General features: G+C 37.6%; 1 protein-coding gene, 1 long non-coding RNA gene and 1 pseudogene across 2 annotated transcripts; 2 read left to right on the top strand and 1 right to left on the bottom strand.

Moving 5' to 3' along the window:
• Positions 1-794: 794 nt before the first annotated feature.
• On the top strand, positions 795-2188 carry LOC126706930 (uncharacterized). Its single transcript, XR_007648767.1, has 3 exons — positions 795-1056; positions 1157-1495; positions 1615-2188. It is a non-coding gene; the product is annotated as an uncharacterized LOC126706930 (long non-coding RNA).
• A 9160-nt stretch (positions 2189-11348) lies between these two features.
• On the top strand, positions 11349-12821 carry LOC126701566 (uncharacterized). Its single transcript, XM_050399765.1, has one exon. The coding sequence runs from the start codon at positions 11349-11351 to the stop codon at positions 12819-12821; it is 1473 nt and encodes a 490-aa protein (XP_050255722.1).
• A 4372-nt stretch (positions 12822-17193) lies between these two features.
• Positions 17194-27171, bottom strand: LOC126701561 (uncharacterized; annotated as a pseudogene).
• Positions 27172-27874: the final 703 nt, after the last annotated feature.

The raw sequence follows: 27874 nt of genomic DNA, 5'->3' as shown, positions 1-27874 counted from the left end.
GGTGGTCGGTGTCCCCAAATGGGATTGTTTGTGCCTCGAGATTATGCCCTTAGGCTGGTGTTGCTCAATTTTTATCCTTTGATCTGCCATTCCTTGATTCAGTATCATTTGATGAGTGAGATGGAAAGGGAGAGGGTTGTAGGTACATAGGTTAGGTCTATTGAGCTTGACATAGGGTTGTTGTCTAGCGACAACCTTATGGGTATGGAGGTGGACATGGCATGTCTAATCCCTCTCCATCTTCTCTGTCGAAACGTTTTCAGGATTTGGTCGAATAGTGTGTTTTGGAGGAAAAACATATGAAGATATTTAGAAGGCGTTTCCAATTTCTTGCTGAGACGAAGATACGTCTCCCTCGTCAAGGTAAGAAGGCCTGTGCTTTCGCCCATGGTCACGTGTGTTTCTATGAGGCCAATTTTCTCTGTTGTCTATGTTTTCTCATTGATCCTTTCATTCACAAGTTACTAGATAATTTCAAAATCGCTCCTGGTCAGCTCATCCCAAATGCTTAGCGGACGGTCATGAGTGTTATGTCGATCTGGGTGTCTGTTCATAAGGGAAGCATGATAAAGTTAAACGAGTTTCTATACATTTACCACTTAAAACCCTCGACCCATTATGAGTATTTTGAATTTCATCCCTGGGATAGGAAGTCTAGGGTTGTTTGTGGTCTCCCTTCTTCTTTTCGTGACTGAAAGTCTAGGTACTTCTTTGTCTATGGAAAGGACTGGGAAACCGCTTCTGACGAAGCTTAGGGCGAGGTGCCCATGTTGTTGCGTATGTGGGAGGTTCCCACACTTGGTGCGTTTTTCCTTCTTTTGGTTCTTTTTGCTGTCTAAGCATGTGTATCTTCCGGTTCTAATCATTTTCTCTTTGCAGTGAAAACTCATCCAAGCTTGAAGAGCTGATACCAGGAATGGGTTCAAGCTACTTTGGACTTCTCCCTCAGCATCGAGGATTTTGATGAACTTGTTAATCCACGGCCTTTGTACAACCATTTTTTAGGGCCTGAATCTTCAGCCTATGTTCAACGGTTGCTTCTTAAGGCAGAAAGGAGTAAGTGTTTGACCTTCATACCTTTACCTCGCCATTCTCTTTTCTTCATTATTCCTTTATGATTTACTTTTTTTTTTGCAAATATGGCCACTTGCTTCAGCCAAGACAAATATGCCCAGCCAAAAGGGAAAAAGAGCGAGCCTTTGTCAAAACTATCCTTGCCTCTTTTGAAGAAGCCTAAGACTAGTGAAGTTCTAGGATCGTCATCTCCAGTCCCATCTGTACTCCCCTGCAATCCTCTCCTGCTGTCTCAATTGAAGAGTCGTCTTCTCCTCCTTGGACACGGAAAGGAAAGGAGAAGAAAGGTGAGAGTGTTTGGACAGATCCTGCTACAGCCCTTGGACAGGATCACAATGTCATCTCTGATGACAAGCTTAAGGCTTTATCTTCTGTTCGATCTCACAAGCTCGTTAGTCGTCATATCCACAAGCTTGTGCAAGTGAGTTTTTCTCAAATAGTTCCTTGTCATATATATGTATTCATTTGTCTCTACATATATTTGTTTTCTTTAGGTCCTTGGGGAGTCGTTGCATTTGACAACTGACTATCTCTTGACAGAGGAGAAGGTCGTGATGGCTAATTCAAGGGTTGAAGCAACTGAGGCCAAGAGTTCGAGGTTGAGGAAGGACTTGATTAGGGTGATGGCCTAGCAAATGAGGTCAAAATTAAACTGAAGGAAGTTACTTCCCTTGTCATTCTTCCGATTAGGGGAACAATCCTTCTTAACGAGGTGAAGGAAGTTACTTCCCTTGTCAAGGACCTCGTCTAGGCTCTGGACGAGGTGATGTTCCCTGTAAAGATGAGAGAGAAAGACACCAAAGTAGCATTAACCAATGGTTCTTCGATGACTAAGTCAGTAGAGTTCTCAATATCTCTCAGAGAATCAAAATGTAATTCTTTGCCTTAGTACAGCTGTTGGGAGCCTTGTTATGGGTGTAACTGTTGTTAGCCTCTTAATGGCTCTTCAGGCTGTTTTGAGTAACATATGCTAGAGCTTAAATGGAGGTTTAATTGGCTCAAGATTGGCCTTTTTGATCATTGGAGCTTGTCAGTTACAAAACCATTTATGGTTGTGTCATTAATGCTGTATGGTTGTCCATAGACAAAACCATTTATGGTTGTGTCATTAATGTTGTATGGTCGTCCATCCTATGGACAACCCTGTAATTCACATACTTGTTAATTTTATTGATGAACCTGTAATTTTAGTACTCGTTAGTAAGTAGGGTGTGAATTTTTAAAATCGATCATGAATGCAAAGTGTGATTTAATAGAATCTAGGAGTAATCTTATTCAACACAAAACACATTAGAGCTACTACTTCACTATCTACTCAGTTCAACTTCAACAACAACAACAGAAGCACCTATCACTGCAATGGCTTCGTGCATGAATGTCTCATTATGGAAGGAATAGAATCGAAGTTGATCTTCGTGGATTCCGTCCACATAACCAGAATGCTTGATGAGGTTAACCCAAAGTCAATCGCCGATAATGCCGCCCTATTCGCTAACAAGGCAGCAGTGGATGTTTGTGGATGCGGCAAATCTTATAAATCTTGCTTGCCCAATCCCAACCGTCCTCCACCAGGTCCAAAGCCTAGTGTACGACATATGATCGCCACGACTGCCAACCCCAATGTGTCCATATTACTCAAACCCATTGTTCTCAAAATAAACAACATAAATGGATGTTTATTTGAATTCCATCCCCTTCCCAGCGTGTGCTTGTTTCTTTGATAGTTTAGAGACATGAAATTTGAATTTTAGATATCTTCCCTAATTTCAACTAGTGGAGTAACAACATTCTTGGCTATGAAAGTTTATAACTTAGTCCTATATAAATTTATAATTTATGCCCTTAAAAGATTACAAGGACAAATATCAATGTGTCCATTCCATCCAAATATATATATATATATTTTATAGGTTAAAATCTTGCTATTAAAGTTACCATAACTTCTAAGTGGAGTTTGTGGTGTGCCTTTATATTTGAACTCCTCTCTCTTCCTCTCCCTTGTGTGTGTATTTTGTTTCTCAAAAAAAATATAAAAAATAAAAAATAAAAAAACTTTAGATTGAACATCAAAAAAATAATAAAAGAAAAAGGAAATTTTTCTATTGACTTAGCGCAAAGTTTAGCTACAAAATTGGTTGTAGCCTAAGGTTACAACCTTACTCAATATCTTTTTATTGAAGGTAAATTTCGATAAATCCACCTTTAGATTACATCTTCTTCTTATATCCTCCATACTTGTAAAATTTCTAGAAAATTAAAGATCAATAGCAATGTTATTAATAAATTATTTAAATTGCAAATTTTTATAGTTTAAAATTATGTATAAAATATAAGTTTATAAATCATATAGTAAATAATATCTAATTGACATCAAATTTAATATGTGTATTAAGAACATAAATAACATATAATTCAATAGTTTGATTTTCAAAATATGTAATAATATTTATTTTATTGAGAAGATTGTAGCCTAAGGCTACAACCAATTTTGTAACTAAACTTTATCCAGTAACTTATCTGACACTTAATTCATCTTGGAACAAAAAAAGAAAAGAAAAGAGAAAAAAAATTATGTTATATTAGAGCATTTGCATCAACTCTTGTAAATATTTTTGGCTATTTAGAATAAAAACCTACTTTTTTATTTTACATACTCATTTTTCAAAACACACCACATCAAATTATCTACTTCTCAATACATTTCATTAGACTATCATTTTTTTTCTTAAATTTTAAATTGTTTCTATTTCTTCATATATAACAACTACTATCCATCCTTGAGATACAAAAAAAAAAAAAAAAAAAAAAACTGTACTAGTGTAAACTTACACAATTACTGAACAGACTGTATGTAGCAACCATGTATTTTTACAAACTTTTGCATGATCTCATGTGAATAAATTTTGGATTTTGTTAGCTAAAATGTGGTACTTTTTTATATTATACAAACATTGATACAAATGCTCTTAACACCTCAATCTGCTTTATTTTCTTTGATCTAAAACCATGACAATGCTACTTTGTAGGGCTTTATCCAATATGATTTGTTTGGGATCTGTGGATTTGATTTTTTGCAATTTACACTTGTGTAGCATTCAAGTATACACCTCTCTTCCCACCTAAACTACAATAGGGACTTTGGTGTATGGAGCCAAGAGTTTTTTTCAAAGTGGTCTTTATGAAACTTAAATTATACAAAATATAATAAAAAAAAGAACTTCATATATTGACAAAAAATAGCAAATACATAAAGTCATACAATTTCTTTCTACGAGTTTTCTTATTTTGAAATCGTTGCATGATAATCTCATTATTAATGTTACAATCTATATCTCATTCAAAATTTTAGTTCAATAAAATTTTTCTTAGGCTTTTCATTTTTGTTTGTAAAGGCTTAATCTATTATTAATGAAACCAAAGTTTATGACAAAATTTGGTTACAAACTTAGTCGTAGCCTAAGGCTACAACTTTCACTAAACAAATTAACGTAGTAACATTTTTTGAAAATATTTCCATTCAATTGTATGTTCTTTATATTTTTATAACACATGTCAAATTTCATGCCAATCGAATTTCATTTACTATTCAATCCATAAATTTATTTTTTTATGTATAATTTTAGACTACAAAAACTAGAAGTTTAAACATTTAATTGATGACATAACTATTAATCTTTGATCTTATTGAGATTTTGCAAGCATGAAGGATATAAGAAGAAAATCTAATCCAATGATGGATTTGTCAAAATTCACATCCAATAAAAAAAATATTAAGTGGAGTTGTGGCACTAATCTAAAACCAAGTTTGTTGTCAAACTTTGTCAAGTATAATTATGTTGGACCTAAAATTATTTAGGGTAATCACAAATTTTTTTTAAAGGTAAAAAAATCATAAATTTTTTTTAAAGGTAAAAAAATCATAAATTTTTAAAATTTATATATAATAATATTTTTTTCCAGCTTAGGGTGGTCAAACCTCAATGTAGTGCCGCCCAGGGTTGGCCCATGGCCTAGCAACTTAGGCCTAGGCCTAAGGCTCCACCAAATTTTTTTTTACCCTTAGGGAAAAAGGCTCCTCCTCCATTGTCAAAGGCCCAAAATTTTATGAAATTATATATATATTTTGGTTGTACACCTAAAAAAAAAAAAGGGGTGATGCTAAGGAAACCACAAATTTTACTTTAGGCTTATAAATTGGCATGTCACCGATCACAAAAATGTAATTTAAACATTCACTAATTAGATTGATGGAATTCATCAATATAATTATTGTGACATCATGTTGTGAACATTTTTTAGTGCTTTTATCTCATTTTTCCTTTTTATTTCTATCCAAACTCCCAAAGTACGAGACCAATAGAAATCTAACCCAATTGAAAGCCTAAAATGTTTCAAAAAAATGTTGCAAATGTGTTAAATCATCAATATAAATTACTCTCCCCTAATAGTTTGAGACTTTAATTTTTGTAAACCGATATCTTACAAAGTCACACACCAAATAATATCTATCTCTCTCTTTTAAAAATAAGATATAAAATTAAAAATTAGATTACAACTTTACTTAACTATGCATCGTTATATATTCAATATAAAGTATCTTTTTTAATCATAATATATTTTTATTTCTTTTTATTAAAATTTATGATTCAACTATGATATTCAATTCTCTATATGAAATGGGAAAAATTCTTAGGTTCTTCTCAAACATCGAAAATGGCACTTCATTCTCTCACATTCATGGTGGACTCCACCATGAATTTAATGAGTAAACCCCACCATAAATATGAAAGGAGAAGTGTCATTCTCCGTATTTCGAGAGTACCTAAAAGTTTCTCTTTGAAATGAACATTAGTTTAATTGGTATTATTTATCACTATGAAATGAACATTAGTTTAGTTGGTATTATTCATCAAATTATGTATTTAATGTATCAAATTAACATTGATTTAATTAGTATTAAATAATTTTGCTTAATTAATATTTACATATAAAAGGCCGCATATCAATTTTTCGCCTTAGGCTCTAAATTATGTTGGGCCACCCTTAGTGTTGCTTCTGTATGGAGCAGAATGAGAAAGAGAGACTAAGAGAGAAGAGAGAAACTAAGAGGAAGAGAGAAAATGAGAGTGTGAAATTAATAAATAAATGAATATACGTGAGAAATAATTAAAAAATGGAATGTTGGGTGATTTGTGAAATAGTATGTAAAAAATAGATAAAATAATTTTTTAAAGTGTAAAATTATCTTTTTTTTTTTTTTTTTAAGAATTTCAAATGCTAATGCTTTTAGACTTGAATACTCAACATAATCTCTCTAATACAATGCAAGAGCTAACAAAATTACTTAAAAGCTACTATGTGACAAAAAGACAAAATACCCTTTCCAAACTAACTATGTGTTTTTCTCATCAACTCAACGTGGACGGAAAAGTAATAATCTTGGATGCTCAACAAATAGGCACTTAGATTTGGGCCTTCAATCTTCTTAATATGAAAATGTAGAGCAGACAACACATGCTTTCCTTGAGCAGAAAGTTTACCAAAAGTTAGCGCGTAAGAAATACAGGAAGTAGAAAATTGCTAATAGAAATCATAGGTGTCAGCGATGGAATTGCATAAAACTTGGTGACGTGAAGGAAAATGACGTTGAGAGCAAAACTCTTGTTACCTTTGGCCACGACTGACCCCACTTTTCGGACAAATTCCTTCTTTTATATCCAGAAATCTTCTTCTTTTTCTGTTTTTGGTATTTTTTTTTTTTTTTATTTCCGTTATAACTTTTAATGTAAAGGTAAAAAAATGTCCAGTTTATTTTGGTTCACCTAGAGACTGTATGATTTATTTTGCAATTATCTCAATTTTGCTATTTTTGGTCATTTTTCCTATTTTGTCATCTAATTTCAAGCCATGCATTAAGGTTTTCTAAAAGTCTCCTAACAGCCCTAGAACTGCTTTTTTCATTTAAATGCATTGTAGCTTTTAAGACAATTCAAATTCAGTTTAATAAATTTCAGATTTCTGTCTCTCTATTTTTTCGATGGATTTCATTAACTCTCCTTGTGGATTCAATGTTATTTTTCTTAAAGCAAACTTTATTTGCTTATTGCGACTTTCCGCCCGCATCATATAATAACAGAATTAGAAAGGGGTTACTTCACTCCTAACATTGGTAGTAGAAATAGGAATGGAAGCTAATGATATGAGAAAATTCTCTATGCCAATCTTAGTGATCCTGTTCTTTATGAACACAATTCTTTTTAGAGCTACTTCACTGCAGGTCAGCAACACCGCCTACCACTGCCAGGGCTCTGAACATGAATGTCTCGCTGAGGAATGCATAAGCCATAGACTCTGAATTCTTGATGGATACAGAAACAAAAAGCATGCTTGCTTATTCCGACATATACCTATCCCTCAAAGCCCTCAAAGCTACAAAACCATCAGCGTCTTGTGGTAGAGGCAAAGTTATGGATCTTGCTTACCCGGAAAAAATTATCAACCTGTCTCAACACCACAAACCTGCATATCAGTATACAACCACGATTGCTCGGATTGAGATTGCACCTGATGCAATTGGTATGAATGGTTGAAATTTAAAGCTGCAAAAAGAAACTTTAAATCTCAACCATTGAATATAAAATGAGTAAAAGTAAAAAAGTTAAAAAAAAAAAAAAAAAATTGTGAGGGGGTTGAGGTGAATTGTTGGTGCAATTGCACCGGATCTCAATCCCGATTGCTCAACGTGAATTTCTATCTTTATACTGTGCCATAGGATTGGTTCCCATGTTTCTTTTTCAATAATTTAATGTATTGTTTTTTAAAAAAATAATTAAGTATATTGTTTTTTTTAGAGAGTTTCAGTTTATGACGTTCACTCCTGATAATAACTCTTTAACATCATACCAAGACACCAATCAATTTTTGGTGTAGGTGAAGATTAAACTCAAAATCTCTTATTTAACCATTAGAGACTTTACCAATTGAGTTAACTGGAACCCACAATTAAATGTATTGCTCTTTGGCGACCAATGAGTTATCTTTTTTCTTTTTCTTTTTTTGATAGGACCAATGATTTATCTTTAAATATAATAAGTAGGCCATTTTGTAATAGTACTTTGGGTTAAGTAATGTGTTTGAGCTTAGTGAGAGAGTGTAATTATGTGTGTGTGTTTAATAGTTAGTTTGTTTCTCCAAAGTATATATATATATATATATATATATAGACACACACTAAGTGTTACGTTGGCATATTTCAATAATAAACTCTGTATCAAATGATATTTTATCTCCCAACCTTGGAGGACAACATAATAGAGTTTATAGTAATCATTTTCGATTAAGTATACTATAAATTTTATTAGGTGTCATCAATCAGTTTCAATAATATTTTTTTCAATCTATTTTTCTCATTTTCTGAGATGTAAAAATACTAATTAAGATTTTGTATTCAAGTTTTTGTAACATTTCCTTGAAATTGAAATAATAACTAATCCGTGTAATCTTTTTTTTCTTTTTCTTTTTTTTTTTTTTTTTTTGTGACATAGTCAATCTAAGCTAGAATTTTATCAATTTTAATTTTTAAAAGCTTCTTTCTCATTTTTAGAAGTATTAGATCATTGTCTCTAATTGGGTCATTTTCTATTAATAAATCTATTAGTTTTGTATCATTATTGTAAAGTTGTGATTTACAACTAATTTGTGTAAGTTTTAATTTCGTGCCAGATTTTATTGTAATTTTGTTCAATCTTTTGTACCCTGTATTTTATGTGGGATTTTATTATAAGGGTTGTGTGAGAGAGAGAGTGTGAAGACTCAAGACTCATTGAAGGTCTAAGATGTGTTCACGGGTAGCTAGTGAGAAGCCTTCCTACGAAATGAAGCATGTGCTCAGCATATGATTGGAATGCGAAGAGTCATGACAGATGGTGACAGCTGGTTTTCGCGAGTGTCTGGCGGGTAAAGCCTTCTTGCGAGATACCCACGAAACATTCTATTTTGCCAATTTGTCATATCTGATACACCAGATCTCTACCCACACTATATATACCCACATTATCCACATATTGAAAGGAGTGCTTTTTAGAGAAAAAAACTCTAGCCATTACTCTTGAGAGTGAGAGATTATCATACCCACAATCATCTACACAATCCATTGTGGTTTTCCTCAACTTCTTCCTCTCCATATCCAAATTCTTGAGAGGTTGATAGCCCTAACACTTACCACACCCATCTTGAGTGTAAAGTGAGGTTTTGGTGCTGCTGGAAAGCATTGGAAGAAGCCATTTGTTTGGTGGATGCAATCGAACTGAATTGCGTGATCCGGAGAGCTAGAGAAGACAAGGTTTTGTCAAGTCAGTTGGTAGCAGGAGCTTGGAGGGCTCAAGTACATGAGGTAGACTAGGCTTGGAGGGTCTTTTGTTATTCATGTACTCCAACTCATTCTCTAGTGGATCGATTTACCGCTTAGAAGGTGGTAGAGAGGTTTTTCACCAAGTTCTTCGGTTTCCTCTACAATAATACATCGGCGGGTTATCTTGTATTTACTTCTTCTTCTTTACTCTTTTAACTTTCATTTTACTGTTGTGATTTAATGAATATGGCTTAGAGTAATTATATTGTTTGTTTGCTTGCATTTACTCTATTCTGCACTTAGTTTAAGTTAGAGTAAAATTAACCGAACCGTAATTTTGATTTGAGGGTCTAAACAGCTCTTGTGTTTTCACACAAATTCGAGCTTTCAATTATTTTTCTATTGACTTACATCTAAATATTTGTGGAAAATACATAATTAATATCCATACTTACATCAAAAGCACCGTTACATATTTATATATTCATAAATAGATACATATTCACTTAATATCATTTTTTTTTTTTTTTTTTTTTAGAATACTAAGTGTGGGGACTGTGGCCCAAAATAACAGGTTGGGCCTTGGACCCGTCCGAGGACACAGCCCACCCGAGAAGTTAACGTGGCTTAAGCAACTCACGTTAAACATCGCTGGAAACAAAGAAAACAGGTCCGAGGAGGAATTTCTCCTCAGACACTAAAAATCCGAAGTAAAAGGACATCCCAGGCACTAAAGCCCATCCCCTAAATACGTGAAAAGGAAGGAAACACAAAATATCTAAATAAAAGCTGCTACTACCACATTGAATGCACTATAACTACTCTCCTGGCCGCATTAATGTGGAGAAGACCCCTGAACAGTGCTGCCTTGGCTACCGCAACTCACAAAGAGCTGAAAGTGGTGTCTAATGGGATAGATGCTCAAGTGGAGGTTTTGATGGTCGACAAGTGTAAAGCTCAGATGACAGGAAAATGCCTATATAATGTGTAAAAGCCCCCATAAGAGGGGGACGGAGAGAAAAAGAGGAGGGAAATACTGTAGCACACAAAGGAATCCTACTGCACTAACTTGTATCCATAAATCAAGTTTAAAGCCCTATCATTCCGGGTGATCTTTGAGTACAATGGCTTTGGTTCTTGTTCATGTGTTCCTCTACCCCATGCAATATTCCGTTTAACTTACTTAAACCTAGTTCATCAATCCATACTCTACAAGAATTCATTGTGTTGGGCTTTTTGGACCAAGACTTGCAACAATAAAGATTTGGCTACCAAATTGTTCCCCTACAATTGGCGCCGTCTGGGGGAAGAACTTAAGTGTTGGTAAGTACGATGATTAAGCATGGCAGGATCAGGTCCACACCAAGAGAATCCCCACCAAGCTGACCCTCAACAGACAGAACCTATTAGGTCTCAGCGGCAAAATAATCCTCCCAACCCTGGGACAAATCTAGGCAATGGAAGAGATCATGAGGGAAGTGTACATACTACCCAGACGAGCCAAAGCCACACCCATATAGGTAGTCGCATATCCTGAAGGCGAAACAACTATCAGGCCATGCAGCGAGAGATAGATTACCTGAAAAGAAAGTTGCGCCATGCACAGCATAGGCGATCCCCCTCCAGCTCAAATACATCCTCTAACAATGAGGAGGATGTCAGTTACAGCAGAGGTCAAGAACTCCCCCAAGCGAAACATTTTCTTACGAGAAGGAGTTGCGCCCTGAGCAGAGGTATGAGAGCCCATCTAGTAAGGGTTTAGGTAATGATGCCATGAACAAGGTATTGGATCAGGTCTTTCAGATCACCCTTCGTGCACAGGATAGAGGGGGCTAAATTACCTCAACGCTTCAATCAACCTACATTTGCTATCTACAACGGCTGAGCAGACCTCGTGGAGCATGTGAGCCAGTTCAACCAGAGAATGGCTATCCACTCCCAGAATGAGGCTTTGATGTGCAAAGTTTTTCAGTCCAGCCTGGGGCCAGTGGCGATGAGATGGTTCAACAGCTTGAAGGCAAATTTCATAGGTTCCTACAAGCAGCTCACTCAGGCCTTTTGCTCTCGCTTTATTACGAATAGCAGAGTCCCTCGACCCCTAAGTTCGTTGTTATCCTTATCTATGCACGAGGGAGAAACCCTAAAGGCGTATTCGGATAGGTATTGGGAGATGTGTAACGAGATGGATGAAAACCACGATAATGTCGCCATCAACATGTTCAAAAGTGGTCTCCCCACCGAGCACGGCTTAAGAAAATCTCTAACTGGTAAACTCGTCACCAGCGTTCATCAATTGATGGATAGGATTGATAAGTATAAAAAGGTGGAAGAAGACCAACTACAAGGGAAAGGAAAGGAGAAGATCGTTCCCCCCAAAGGGAATGATTACAGATCGGAACGATACAACAATAGCCAGCCGAGAAGGGATTTTTCGAGACAGGCTGGACAAACCAACATGCAAATGGTTAATTCCGTATTCAGAGAGCCAGTACAACAAGTTCTGGAGAAAGTCAAGAACGAACCTTTCTTCAGATGGCTAGGTAAAATGGCTGGAGACCCCTCGAAGCGCAATCAGAACCTGTATTGTCATTATCAACAAGACCACGGACATACCACTGAAGATTGCAGGAATCTATGGAATCACCTAGATCAGCTGGTCCAAGAAGGAAAGTTACGTCATCTTTTACACCTCTCGAGCGGTCATCTAGGCCAAGCAATACAAGAGCCTCGGAAGGACGTATCTTTGAGACCTCCCACAAGGACGATACATGTCATCCTCGCCGCCCCAGGAAGAACCGGATTTTTTCCTTCTAGGGTGTTGTCCGTGGCTCGGCTTCCCGCCGAGGACAGGGTAAGGGAGTCTAAAAGATCTAAAAAGGGAAACTCATTGATATTGGGGTTCTCGAACGAGGATAAGAGGGGAACTATCCAACCTCACGACGATACTTTAGTGGTTACATTGAGGATCGGAGGTTTCGACGTAAAGAGGGTACAAATAGATCCGAGAAGTGCAGTGGAAGTAATGTATCCTGATCTGTACAAGGGGCTGGACTTAAGGCCTAAGGATTTAACGGCTTATGACTCTCCCCTTATAAGTTTCAAGAGGAAGACTGTTGTACCAAAAGGGCAAATCAGATTACCCATACAGACCGGATCAGAGGTGGTGGAGGTAGATTTTATCGTGGTCGATGCCTACTCGCCCTACACAGCAATAGTAGCCAGACCGTGGCTCTATGCCCTGGAGGCCGTATCTTCTACACTTCACCAAAAAGTAAAATACCCATCCGGAGGCCGAGTAAAAGAAATTCGTGGAGATCAAGCCATGGCTAAGCAATGCATGGTGGCCGCCATCTCACATCGGTCCAGTGCTGAGTCCTTGGCTTCTGAGAATTTATAGCAATCAACCACCTTGGCGGCTCAAGTCAACGGACTAGCCGAGGAGATAAAATGTGAAAGTTTAGAAAGGTTTACCATTGACGATAACCTAGAAAGATTTTTCCAAGTCGGCTCGGAGTTACCTCTTCAAGAAAGAGAGGAACTGGTTGGGTTTCTGAGGAAGAACGTTGATATATTCGCATGGGACGCCTACGATGCCCCGGGGGTTGACCTTAGTCTCATTTGTCACTACCTAAATGTTAACCCATCTTCTGTTCCAAAGAAACAACCACCCCGGCGCCTTTTGAGAGAGCATACCGACGTTGTTAGGGATGAAGTTATGAAGCTAAAAAAGGCAGGGGCTATCAAAGAAGTCTTCTACCCTGAATGGCTGGCAAATACGGTGGTGGTAAGAAAGAAGACGGGGAAATGGCGAGTCTGCGTCAACTTCACAGACTTAAACAAGGCATGCCCGAAAGACCCGTTCCCGTTGCCTCGGATAGACCGACTGGTAGATGCAACTGTAGGCCACCCCCGAATGAGCTTCCTGGACGCCTTCCAGGGTTATCATCAGATACCACTGGCATTAGAAGATCAGGAGAAAATGGCGTTCATGACACCCGTCGGAAACTACCACTATAAGGTGATGCATTTCGGATTAAAGAATGCAGGATCGACCTACCAAAGGATGATGACTAGAATGTTCAAACCCCAGCTCGGCAAGGTTATTGAGGTCTACATAGACGATATGGTAGTAAAAAGTAAAGTGGCATCTAAGCACGTGAAAGACCTTGAAGTCATTTTTAGCATCTTAAGGGAGCACAAGCTGCGCCTCAATGCTTCTAAGTGTTCATTTGGGGTCGGGTCTGGAAAATTCCTAGGCTACATGGTAACTCACAGAGGAATAGAGGTGAGCCCGGACCAAATCAAAGCGATTAATAGCCTACAAGCTCCTCGGAACCCAAAAGAAGTGCAGAAACTCACGGGTATGATCGCAGCGTTGAATCGGTTTATCTCACGATCTGCAGACCGATGCCAACATTTCTATCTCTTGATGAATAAGTGGAAAGGGTTTGAGTGGTCGGAGGACTGTGTTCTAGCTTTCCAGCAACTTAAAGAATACCTGTCACGACCACCCATCATGTCTAGCCTTGAGGCCGACGAGGTTCTGTTCGCATACATAGCAGTAACCTCTCATGCCGTAAGCTTGGTACTAATACGGGTTGATAATGAGATACAGCGACTAGTATACTACGTAAGTAAATCGTTGCATGAAGCTGAAGTGCGCTACTTGCCATTGGAAAAAGCGATTCTTGCAGTAGTGCATGCCACGCGAAAACTTCCCCATTACTTTCAAGCACACACGGTCATTGTCCTAACCCAACTTCCCTTCCGGTCGGTGCTCCGAAGCGCCGATTACACAGAAAGAATTGCCATGTGGAGTACACTTTTAGGGGCTTTCGATATTAAATACATGCCTAGAACCTCTGTCAAGGGTCAAGTCCTCGCGGATCTAGTCGCTGAATTCACTGAACCCTCTGTAGAAGCAGTAGACAAGGAGGAAATCATGGATGGAAAGTCGATTGGCACAATCTCGGCACAAGCGACCTCGCGATGGAAAGTCTATGTGGACAGCGCGGCCAACCAAAAAGGATCTGGGATAGGGCTAGTTCTAATATCGTCCAAAGGAATTACCATTGAAAAGTCATTAAGACTTGGGTCTTCGGCTACGAACAATGAAGCCAAGTACGAGGCCTTACTCCAAGGAATGATCATGGTGCAAAAGATGGGCGGAAAGGCAATAGAAGCGTTCTCGGACTCCAGACTTGTAGTAGGCCAAGTGATGGGTGAGTTGGACGCTAGAGATGCGAGAATGCAGGAGTACCTTGGTCAAGTCAAGTGCCTGCAATCAGGCTTTGGATCTTTTAATCTGACGCACGTTTCTAGAAGTGGGAACACACATGCGGATTCACTGGCCACCCTTGCCACGTCTTCTGCGTAGGATCTACCACGAATGATCCTCGTTGAGGATCTATACAAAACAGGTACCATCGAAAGGGATACAATTTGGATCCATCAAATCAGAAGGAATCTGAGCTGGATGGATCCTATAGTGAACTTCCTCAAAGATGATGTATTACCCGAAGGAAGTTTGGAGGCTGAGAAAGTACGAAGGAATGCCCCTCGGTTTTGGTTGTCGGAGGACCACAAGCTTTACAAGCGCTCCTACTCCGGGCCGTACCTACTATGTATACACCCAGAGGAATCCGAGCCCTTGCTTAAAGAACTACATGAGGGAATTTGTGGGAGTCATACAGGAGGAAGATCGCTAGCGCACAGAGCACTCACCCAAGGGTACTGGTGGCTGAATATGTAGAGAGAAGCCCAAGAATATGCAAGGAAGTGTGATCAATGCCAAAGATTCGCCCCAAATATCCACCAGCCGGGGGGAGTCCTTAACCCACTCTCCAGTCCTTGGCCATTCACTTAGTGGGGTCTTGATATTGTCGGCCCTTTCCCAAAAGCAGCAGGGAATAAGCGATACTTAATAGTCGGCACTGATTATTTCACCAATTGGGTAGAAACTGAACCTTTGGCCAACATCAGGGACGTGGATGCAAAGAAGTTCATTTGGAAAAACATCATTACGCGCTTTGGAACCCCTCACACCCTCATCTCGGACAACGGTCTTCAATTTGATAGTAAGACCTTCAGGAAATACTGTTGCGACTTCGGGATCACGAACCGATATTCCACTCCTGCCTACCCCCAAGGAAATGGGCAAGCCAAGGCTGTGAACAAAGTCATAGTGAGCGGGCTGAAAAAGAGGTTGGATGATGCAAAGGGAAGATGGGTGGAAGAGTTACCACATGTCTTATGGACCTACCGAACTACGCCGCGACAGTCAACGGGAGAAACTCTTTTTTCAATGACTTATGGGGCTGAAGCCGTGCTCCCCCTTGAAGCCAGCTTCCCCACGTTGAAATCCAGCACCTTTACCTCAAGAAGTAATGACGAGTTACTAGGGAGAAGTCTAGACCTAGTTGAGGAGAAAAGAGAAAAAGCAATGATCCAAATGGCCTATTACCACCAAAAGTTAAAGCAGGGGTATGATATTAATGTAAGGCTGCGACCCCTAGGGCCAGGCGACCTCATGATGAGAAAAATTTTTGGCAGCGCCAAGAACCCTTCCTGGGGCAAGCTGGGACCCAACTGGGAAGGACCATATCGCATTACCTTTGTGGCAGGAATGGGTGCATATTATTTGGAAGACCTAGACGAGAAAACTGTACCTCGCCCATGGAATGTAAACAATCTAAGAAGATATTATTATTAATGAAAACAGTTGTGCCTGTGTTTTGTCCCGTGATCATCGCGTATTCATTGGCTCACTTCCGTCTATCCAAGTTTTAAATAGAACCTAAGTCCTGCATGGCTCCTCGGACCACAGACTTAGGGGAAATTAACAACTTATGGCATCTACCCAAGTTTTAAATAGAACCTAAGTCCTGCATGGCTCCTCGGACCACAAACTTAGGGGAAATTAACAACTTAGGGCATCTACAAGTTTTAAACAGAGCCTAAGTCCTGCATGACTCCTCAGACCACAGACTTAGGGGAAATTAACAACTTAGGACATCTATCCAAGTTTTAAACAGAACCTAAGTCCTGCATGGCTCCTCGAACCACAAACTTAGGGGAAATTAACAACTTAGGGCATCTCTACAAGTTTTAAACAGAACCTAAGTCCTGCATGGCTCCTCGGACCATAGACTTAGGGGAAATTAACAACTTATGGCATCTACCCAAGTTTTAAACAGAACCTAAGTCCTGCATGGCTCCTCGGACCACAGACTTAGGGGAAATTAACAACTTAGGGCATCTATCCAAGCTTTAAACAGAACCTAAGCCCTGCATGGCTCCTCGGACCACAGACTTAGGGGAAATTAACAACTTATGACATCTTTCCAAGTTTTAAACAGAACCTAAGCCCTGTATGGATCCTCGAACCACAGACTTAGGAGAAATTAATAACTCAGAACTTTTGTGCAATTTTAAGGTATGTTCACAATCTCGTATAATAGCATCTATTGTTCTAAGTTTATTGCACGGTCCTACCCCTTCTCATTTGTTTATATCGGTAGGTTTGTCACAAACATCAACTAAAGAAACAATAACATTAACTCAGAACAAAATAACGGAATTCCATCAACATCAGTCATAAAGAAAAAAAAAAAAAAAAATGAAAGAAAGAGCATTCTATATTAATAAGCCAAAAATAATATAGTAGGAAGTCTTTGCAAGAGAACAAAATGTAGCACAACTCCCGTCTGAAGTCAAAAAAAAAAAGTAAATAAATAAATACAGTAAATAATAAATAGAAACCCTAGGAGCTAAGCCTCGGCAGGAGGATCCTCTTTTTGCTCTGGCTGAGGAGGGGGAACGTCCTTAGCTTGGGAATCTGCCTCAAGATCCTCGGTGACTAACTCCTTAGCAGAATCCTTGGCCTTAGAAGAGGTTCTCTTTCCCTTGCCCTTGCCCTTGTTCTTCTCCCCTTCCACATCCTCGGCCTGGACGGCTGCTTGACCAGAACCCCCAGCAATTTCAGCTAAGGGGATGGCTTCAGGAACAACCGTAGCCTGCTCGGAAGCTTCAGCGACATCATCAGGGATCTCTCGGATCTCAGGAGGGAAGAAGACCTTCTCAGGCAATCTCAAGGCCGAGTCTGCAGGGATTCCTACAGCATTAAGAGCATGAACCCATGAAATACTGCAGTAATCCCTGCATACCTCTGGTAGCTCCTCAGAAAGCCTAGCTTAAGTCTCCTCCGCCCCAAGCTGATAAGAAGCCTTCTTTTCAGCCTCAGCTGCTTCCCTAACTAGCTGAGCCTCTTCCTTGGCCAGCCGGGCCTCCTCCTTGGCCTTCTGCAACGCGGCCTTAAGATCCAATACTGTTTGCTTTTCAGTGGCGAGGTTGGTCTCAGTCACGAACAGTTTTTGGCGTTGGTCTTCGGCTTGACTTTCAGTGTTCTTCAATCCAGCCTCAGCGCTCCTGCGGCCCTTCTCAGCCTCTTTGAGCTTCTCAAACAGCTCAAATTGCTCCTGCTTAAGGGTTCCTAAAGCCTTCTCCACCTCGGCACAAGAGAGAGCCTCAACGTCAGCCAACTTGCAATTGTTGTGGCAATACTCCTCGGCCAGAAACACTTGTTGAGTAATCTGCCCAAAATATATATATATATATATATGAATGACAAAGCGATATGTTAAAACGTGATAGGATCTAATGATTTTGCCAAGGAGAAGATGAACTGCCTTACCATCGCAAGGTCTCTCTTTAGGGATAAAAAGAGCTCAGGTTGTGAAAATCGCCTATAAGCCTCCATGTCCCTGGGAAGGAGCATGGGCTGCTCTAAGGCCTCAGCTATATACCCTGCTCGGCCCCTGTTGTACTCTCGGACCAAAGCAGTATAGGGAATGGCGACTCTGTCCACTTCGAGTTTCGGGCTCCAAGTGCGTGGAGTAACGCGCACGTCTGCCCGCTCCGTCTCTTCTCGGCTCTCCACAGATGGAGCCCTTTTGTCCCTCTGCTCCCGGGTTGTCTTTTGCTGTTTACCCTGGTGAGGGCCCACCTCGTCTTCCTCGAAGGACTTAACCGGCCTTTTCTTTTTCAGGTCCGGATTAACTTTTAGGCCGAGATCGGCAGGGAGTTGTGGAGCAACGGGAGGAAGGATAGGGGTTTGGAACTTGGAGGGCACCTTTGATGATTGCTCTTTGCCTCGAGAGGACATCAGCTCTCGTAGGCTCTTTCCTTTGTTGGAGGCCATATTGTCCACCTCCTCGTCTGAAGAGTCGTCCCAGCAGGCAATAACAAGTGGCACGCCGACCACCGAATTTCTGTCCTGTTCTCCCTCAGGATCTGAAAGCTCGATCAGAGGAGCTTTTGGAATATCCTCCTCGAAGTAAAACTCGTCTATCTCCTCCTCAAGAGAAAGGCGAGATGATTTAGCCTCTTCTTCAGCCTGTGCTGCAACTTCAGGATTGTCTTGTGGAGGTAGTTACGCAGCTGGTGGAGGACTTTGAACTACAGGCAAAACAACTAGCCTGAGATCATCTCGAGCTAAAAACCTTGGCTTTGACACGTCGATCTGATAACGCCTTAAAATGTATACTTGTTATATATTTATATGGGCTTTATCTCCTTATTATTATGCTTAATTTGTACAATTAAGCCATGATTTGCATTAGTCCCTATTATTTATCTTTACATAATTTCTTGAATAAGATGCTATTCATTGTGTGTAATTTTCTACTTTCAGGAAATCATGTGAGAAAGATGAGTTTACAAGAATTTGTGAAAGAATGGAGGCCAAACTAGAATTAAAGTGGAGCTAAAGGACCATGCTTAAATGTCTAAGGAGGTGCAGCTGGAGTGCTTGGATTCTCTACCATGATTGGAAGCTTCAAATAAGGAAAGAAATCAAAGAAGCAGAATCTGAAAAGGAAAAATCTGATTTGAGCACTGATCAGTATTTTGGGCGTATCTCTCTCCTCAAAAATCCAATTGACATAAGGCTAGATGGGTTGGAACCGTGACTTAAATATCTACAACTTTCCAGTTTTCAGTTTTTCGAAATTCTCAATTTTTGAAGGCCGAAATTAACTCACACGTTACCGCTGTAAACCTAGACGGAAATTAAAACAGTAAATGTTTTATTTTCTTTGGACACTTAGACATTAGGGTTTTAAAGGGAGGCTGGTAGAACGAATTTTGGCAGAGAAAACCTTGTATTTTTCTTTCTCTAATGGCAACCTAAACTCTTTGCTAGGGCTAGGGGTTATGTTTCTTCTATACGGTATGAATATTTAATGTGATTTTTTCTAGGATTTTATCAACGACATATTTGATTGTTCAATTAGATTTCTTTTGATGTATTAGTTCTTCCATGCTTTCAATAAGTTCAATTATGTTTTTCTTATTGTTTAGATGAATTTCTAATAGTTTCAAATAGAAATCAGGATTTAAAGTGAATGGGTTTTTCTGAAAACTTTTCTAACCGCATTATCAATCGAGGTTATCATGCATTCTTGAATTGTCTCAATTCAACCGAATCATAAGTTTTTAATTGTATAAGAACAATCAATTATGAAATAGATATTTTCTTAGATCACAAAGAATTTCATATCAATATAGGGAAACACCTCGATGCCCTAGTATTTACATTATTGATTTAAATAAGTTTTTATTATTATTCTTGTTAACAATCACCAAGAAAAAGTATTTTTCTTCTTCACTCAAATTGTTATTTAATTATCTTTTCTTTGAATTTACCCTGCTCCTTGTGGTTCGACCTCGATACTCCGAGAAATATATTGCTACTATCTCCTGCACTTGGGAGTGAGCAAGCACGATCCTAGCCAACCTTGGACTACCGGCTCTTATGGATTGGCCGATGTCTTGGAAAGTGCAGGACAAAGGTTCATAACCTAAAACCAGATGAGCCGCTCACAATTGTCCGTCCTCGTTGACGTAGATCTCTGACCTCAAAAGGTAGTTCAAGGCCTGAACGTTTACGTGGCTGAGCCGAGGAGCGACGTGTGCTCTATCTGCAAAATAGCCGAGAAGGAAATTTTGATTAGGTTACAAAATTTTGAATTTCAGACCAAAAGAAAATAAAACTAAAGGGCTAAACCCCCCCCCCTTTCCCAAAGGATTGATCCTAAAGACACCGCACCTGGATCTCCTACCCGAGTTAGACAATGAAAACCGTCGCTCCACTCTCCTAAGGCAATAAGGTAGTCATCTTTCATACCCTTATTGGATTTAGGAAGACAGGAGATTAGCCTAATGATCTCGGACCGAGATTTAAGGTAGTATCCCGCCTTGTCAAGATGGTGGCATTCGTACATGTGAACTACGTCATGCCATGTAAGGCCTAGACCCATCCGCTCGTTCAGGACATCTATGCTGCCTAAGACCCTAAACATGTTGGGAGCACACTGATGCGGTGTCAACCTATGGTTAAACAAGTAGTCCCGAGTAATCCTACGCATGGGAAGTACCATTCCTCCTTCTATAAAAGCGATCATGGGAATGACGACTTGACCCACATCCCTATCAGTTAGCACTCCTTCCGAAGGACAATACTGCAAAACCACCCCCTGTGGAATGCGATATTTTGCCCTAAAGGCCTCCATGGCGGCCGAAGTATCTACCAGATACTTGAATCTACCCATCTTGTCAAATCGGTGGGCCAAGAAGGAAGGTCGAGGTGAAAATCAAAGGCCAAGATGAAAATTGAGGCTACAAGGAGGAAGTAGAATTTACGAGTATCCTTACGGCAATCTCTGAAACTCTTAGAGATTTCCTCAAGGAAAAATTTCTCACTGAAGGTAATCACGGGAATTTGAAAGTCTGGAATGTTGATGAAGGACTGGGCGCTGGAATTCTCTAGAAAACTGGAGCGTCGGTATAAAAGAAGAGCAAAAAGAGCTTCTTCAAGACCTTATATAGTAAGAGAAAGAAGGGATGGCCATTCCCACTCAGAATTCTAGGAAGAATATCAGCCGTTAGATCTGCACCTCACCATTAGATAGGGGAGACATAAAGCCACCTGGAGTAATAAGCTGCGCCTCGTAAATCGTAACGCGTCAGAAGCAACTGCCCCCGCACATGCGAACTGGAAACTAATTGATCTTATCCCTTGAAAATTCAAAACCCCGCTTTTCTCCTTGGAGGGAGATAAAAACCAGAGTTTTGAGGGGCTATTGTGGGGATTGTGGCCCAAAATAACAAGTTGGGCCTTGGACCCGTCCGAGAACATAGCCCATCCGTGGAGTTAACGTGGCTTAAGCAACTCAAGTTAAACATCGCTAGAAACAAAGAAAACAGGTTCAAGGAGGAATTTCTCCTTGGACACTAAAAATCCGGAGCGAAAGGACATCCCAGGCACTAAAGCCCATCCCTTAAATACGTGAAAAGGAAGGAAATACAAAATATCTAAACAAAAGCTGCTACCGCCACATTGAATGCACTACAGCTACTCTCCTGGCCGCATTAATATGGAGAAGACCCCTGAACAGTGCTGCCTTAGCTACCGCAACTCACAAAGAACTGAAAGAGGTGTCTGATGGGACAGATACTCAAGTGGAGGTTTAGATGGTCGACAAGTGTAAAGCCCAGATGACAGGAAAATGCCTATATAATGTGTAAAAGCCCCCATAAGAGGGGGACGGAGAGAAAAAGAGGAGGGAAATACTGTAGCACACAAAGGAATCCTACTGCACTAACCTGTATCCATAAATCAAGTTTAAAGCCCTATCATTCCGGGTGATCTTTGAGTACAATGGCTTTGGTTCTTGTTCATGTGTTCCTCTACCCCATGCAATATTCCGTTTAACTTACTTAAACCTAGTTCTTCAATCCATACTCTACAAGAATTCATTGTGTTGGGCTTTTTGGACCAAGACTTGCAACAATAAGGATTTAGCTACCAAATTGTTCCCCTACACTAAGTATTCTAATAAATTTTTTTTTTCAAATAATCTTTTTGAGATTCATTTAATTTCTGTATTCTTTTTATTAAAAAAAATTCTTTATATCCAATTCATAATTTCTAGTTGACATTATACTTAAAACGTGTTGCAAATAAAATAAAATAAAAACACTATCTACAATATAAAATAATAATATACTAATAGTAAAATAAATTTAAAGTGTACATCAATAGAGATTTATTTATCAAGGGCGCACTATTAGATCTTCACTTCATAATATAGTTATCCAGACTTTACAAGAAAAATGTGGATTCACTTAATACCAAATTAATAATAGAAATTTTTCACATAATTACAGATAAAGAATAATATAAAATATGATTATTTATCTTAAATTGGGTGAGAGAGAAAAAAGCGTAGCTTGATAATACTTGGTTGTCAGGAGATACTATTGTTATGAGTAATGACTAGTTGTGAATAGATATTTTTGGATAGAATGTTTGTGTGATTTCCAGGTTACGAGTTGCAAGGGTTTCTTTAAAAAATAAAAATAAATAAATAATGAGTATAAAATATATTTTACTTTAGGGTAAAATGCAAAATACACTCCTGAATTTTGGTGGTATTTAAATTTTACATCCTGAAATTTTAAAATTTAGATTTTGCTCCTTAAAGTTTCATTCCATTTGCATCATTAATTAGCTTATTCATAGTTTTTTGTTGACATGCTCGTCAAATGTAGCATAAGCTTATGAAGTGGTCTAATTGATCCAATTGAAATGCTACACATAGATTTAAATATTTTGAAAAGAATAATGTCTGAGATACAAACTATTTTACAAAAAAAATTTACAAAATTGATGTGGTGAATGATTATTAGTAAATGAAAAAATGATATTAATGGTATGCCTAAATGAAAACCAATAATAGGTTGGCCACACTAACATTTTGTAAAAATATTGTAAAATAATTTGTATCTATAATATTACTCTTTTAAAAATGATTTATTAATAATTGCTCTAATGACACCCATTAACAAAACCCTTAAACAAATGCCGGTCATGTTCCATTTCAAATGCTTAAATAGACTAGTGGAAGAGCCAGCCAGCCTTGTTCCATGAGATTGCAAAATAGCGTGCAGCTGTGCACATCAATTAAATAAATAAAATGGTGGGGGTGATCAAATCCAATCATTCATTCATTCATTCCAATACCACCACTACGTCGCCATCTTTTTATTTATTTATGATTAATGTACCACCAGCCACACCACTCTTAGTGCCCAACTCCCTAACCCACTCTAGTAAGTGCTCTCGTAGACTTCCAGTGCTGACAAAGAGGAATAAAAAGAGTTCCTAGTGGTTTGCGTAAGATTATTGGATTTTTCATTCAAATGCTACAATTCTTATATCTAGACTAAAATTAGAGAAAATGAGAAGATTTAAATGGGAATATGATGCTTTCTCCGTCACAATCATGGCACAGGTGAGTGCCCCTAATAGATGATGATGAAGGCATGGATTTCAAGTGCAATTCTAATACCGACCGCACCAACAAACCTTTCATATCAGCATCTGTGGAAGATCTGGTATTGGTAAGCCGTATATCAAGTCAAAGGCCCAAATGATGCTAAGACCGTGGCAGAGAAAAAAAAATAAAGGAGTTTATCCTCATTTTCTCTTCATTATTTGAATGCATTTTTTGTTTCTCAAATCCTGTATTCATTTTCTCTATCCAACCCATTTCATGTTTGGCATTATTTTCTGGTATAATTTTTTTTTTTCAATTAAAAATTCAACACAATTGAGAGTGTGTTTTTTGATGGGGCAAGTTAGTGTTAATGGAACCCATAGATTTGGTTTTTTAACTAGAATGCTATTGTATTTATTTTCAAGAAAATAAATACACCAAAAAGTTGTATTTAGTTTTTGTATTCAATTTTTTTTTTTTTTTTTTTTTTTTTGAAAATGAAAATTGAATGCAAATACAAAGCTAAACAAATTTTTTAGTGGTGAATCTCACGAAAAAAACTGAAAATAAATACAAGAATACACCATTTTTTACTCAAACCAAACAGGCCTAAATCACAAGAGGCTGCGAAAAAGGTGCAGCAATTAGCTAGATGAGCAAGGAGTCTCATGGTCCAAAAGAAATTAAAAGAGAGAAACGATCAAAACTCAAAAGACCACCAAGGCCCAACACATTATTATACATAGATTCAAACCAGCCCATTAGATGAACTTAAAAAATATAATTAATCCATTTGTAGTTGTTTTATGAATATTGTTTTGCTAATTTGTAAGTCATGAAAAATTAGAAATATTATTTAAGATACAAATTAAATATTTTATAAACCAATAGATGTATAAACCTATTAACTTAACAAATATGTGCTAACAAGATCAATATTCAATAATATTAGACGCCTTTTACTTATGTCTAATCAATTGCCTTGGCCTTTGGAAGATTTGACACTTAATTAGTTGTTTATAGTTCAAATTTGAACCTACCACTAAGATTATTTTTTTACTCCAACAATAACAACCAGTAACAACTTGCTACTTGGGATTTGTTGTGAAAATGTTGTAAACATAGTATTTCTCAAAAAAAAAAAACAAACAAACAAACAAAAAATTAAATATCCCTCATTAGATTTGTAGCTTGCATGTTTTTAGATAACTAAAATAACTAATTAAGTGTCAAATCCTTTTTTTTAATGAAAAGACTAAGTAAGAATCAAACTAAACTTTCTATAATAAAAATAAAAATAATAATAAATTGGAATTCTCAATAATTACCATTTCAATACATATAACCAAATTATTTGCAAAAAAAACATCATCCTTCGAGATTAGAAAGGAAACTTTGGAAATTGAAGTTTCAACATTGAAATGCAAAGGTGTATAGCTTTTAATTTGCCGACATATTTTCTTTTTAAAAATTCATTAACAGTTATTAAATTGACGATATCTAAATTTTATAAGTTCAATTAAATTAAGGATCAATAATGTGGGTTCCAGTTAGCTAAACTGGTAAAGTCTCTGATGGTTGTATAAGAGATCTGGGGTTCAATCCCCGCCTACACCAAAAACTGATTGGTGTCTTGGTCTGATGATAAAAAGCAATCATCAGGAGCGGACACTGTAGGTTGAAACTCTCTCTCAAAAAAAAAAGGATCAATAATAAAAATATTATAATTCTTGGTAAGACTAATTTTACAGATCAACAATTTAGCACAAATATATTGAAATAATAAAATAATTTCTTTCCTTAAAAAAAATAATTAGAAAATAAGGTTCTTACTTATAGAGTTTAAGACGTTTAAGGGTCTGTTTGGGATCCGTTTATTTTGCAAGTGAAAGTACTGTAGAAAAATGTAAAAGTTAGCTCAAATAGTATAGTGCGACCCATGAATAGTAACAAAAATAAGCTGAATAGTAAAATAAGCTGGCTTTTTAATCGGTAGCCAAATGCACACTAAGTTCAACTCATCAACATCGTCTTAAACAAAACTTAAACCTATTTAGTAGCAAATTTCAAGTATTATTGTTCAAAATGATGTGAAAAATATGGTTTAAAAAGTGTTGTGAAAACACGTGTTGAAATTACTTATAATGCAAAAAATGTGTTTGACAAATATGTCTAATTATAGTTTTTTAAAAGTGAGAAAATATAATTGTGTGTTTGGTATGTGTAGGTGTTCTTAAGAAAAAAAAAAGTAAATTTTCTGACATAAACAGTAAAATGTAATTTTTTATTTAGTCTCTCTCTTTCCTCTACGTCCCATCTCTCTCCCTGCAAGTTTGAGCTTGAACAATTCACTGAATCAATGCAAACCCAACTGAATCAAAGCCAAAATGCTATTTTTTTTTTAGTTGAGAATACAAGGAAAGAAACCAAACCCAGAAAAGAGAAAAACAAGAGAAGACCAAAACACAAAAAAAAAAAAAAAAAAAAAAAAAAAAAAACTGTTTGCTAAAGAAAGAGAAAAGAGAAAAGTCTAGAGAGATAGAAATTTATAAGTATTGTCAAATCCATGAGTCCCAAGCTTTTCTAAGTATTTACAAAAATACTAGTCACTAACCCGTGCGATGCACGGGAAAGTTCTTAGAGGATAGGGTTAACCTACACGGTGGAGTCATGCCATGGCTACCAGAGTTTGTTCCTAAGGTTGGACTCAAAATTGTCAAAAATGGTTGTGAGTGCGGCTCATTTTAATCACAAATACAAACATAAAAACTATTTAAAAATCAAATAGATGAACCACAATACAATGAAAAGTTAACACCTCTAATGAATATTTTATATAAAATTAATTTAGTAGAATCAAATCTTCCACAAGAAGAGTATATGTGACATTCCCAAAAAAAAAAAAGTATATGTGACAGATAACAAAAGAGACAGAACCCTCAAGGACTCCACAGACACGGAAAAATAGTTATGTTTTTTATTTGCCTGTGAACATACAGTCATAGGAGCTCTTGCTCGCTTCTTGTCAAATGCATTTGTTCTGCTGTCTAAATCGTCATCCTCATATTATCACCTCCATCTCTAGCAGATGGAGTATATTCCTTGGCAATAATAGCAGCTTTTCTTTTTCCAATGTTTAACTTAGCACGTAGTTTCTTTTCAAGTGGGTCGTTTGAAGGTCCAAATTTGGCTTGGCGTGAGACCTTTGCACCCAATCCAAGCCTACAGGAAAATGTGAAGGGTTGTGGTGAACAACTAACAATTTCCCATCAACATTAATAGCTATAAGAGACAGCAAAGATGGTTATACACTTATACTGAGCTATGAGGTTGACCCTCTGATTCTACTTCTGGCGGTTCATTCTCTGCAGCTTTGGTCATATTATTAACCCATTGTTCAGCCTGCATATTAATAGATTGTATTTGTATTTGGTGAGTGCGCTGAGGAGGACGATGAGGATTGTGGCCGCGTTTGCTTCAAAATCCTGAGAATTAGAGTACGGCTGCCAAAAATAATGCTGATTTATTAATAGTTTTATATTTTTTTTAGGGTTTTATTTTTTTTATAGTTTTATTTTTTTAAATAATGCTGATGTGGAAAAATGTGGGAGTTTCAAAAGTTTCGGTTTTATATATATATATATAGACTATTAAACAATGTTATTTGAAAACTAAAAACTAGTATAAAGAGTTTTCTAAATACAGTATTTTCCTAATTGAGAATTGTGACTCAAACATTCCTAAAAAAACACTCTTACCAAACATCTTTAACTTAGGAACTTCTTTGTCAATACCAAAATTTATCCAAAGTCGATAGCCAAGTAAAGATAATCATTTTCATGAGTGTGAATCTAATTTGTTTAAATTGTATCAAATGCAAAATGTTATGCCATAAATCAATTTTTTAAGTCACATTAATTAAGGGATCAATATAGTGCACTCAGCATTGACAATGGAAAACTACGCAATTCTACAGAATTAAATTTCAATATATAAACTCTATATGCCCAAATGTTCAAAGAGAAATTCCATTACTAAGTAGTGTTACGTACATAGGATACAAACCAGAAAAGTCAAGTCTTCCAGATTTTTAGACAAATCTCTTTCCTAG

This window comes from Quercus robur, chromosome 2 (genome assembly GCF_932294415.1).
Source record: "Quercus robur chromosome 2, dhQueRobu3.1, whole genome shotgun sequence".
In the NCBI taxonomy this organism is placed as follows: domain Eukaryota; kingdom Viridiplantae; phylum Streptophyta; class Magnoliopsida; order Fagales; family Fagaceae; genus Quercus; species Quercus robur.
Note: the sequence above shows the minus strand (reverse complement) of the source record. Positions and strands in the feature narration are given on the sequence as shown.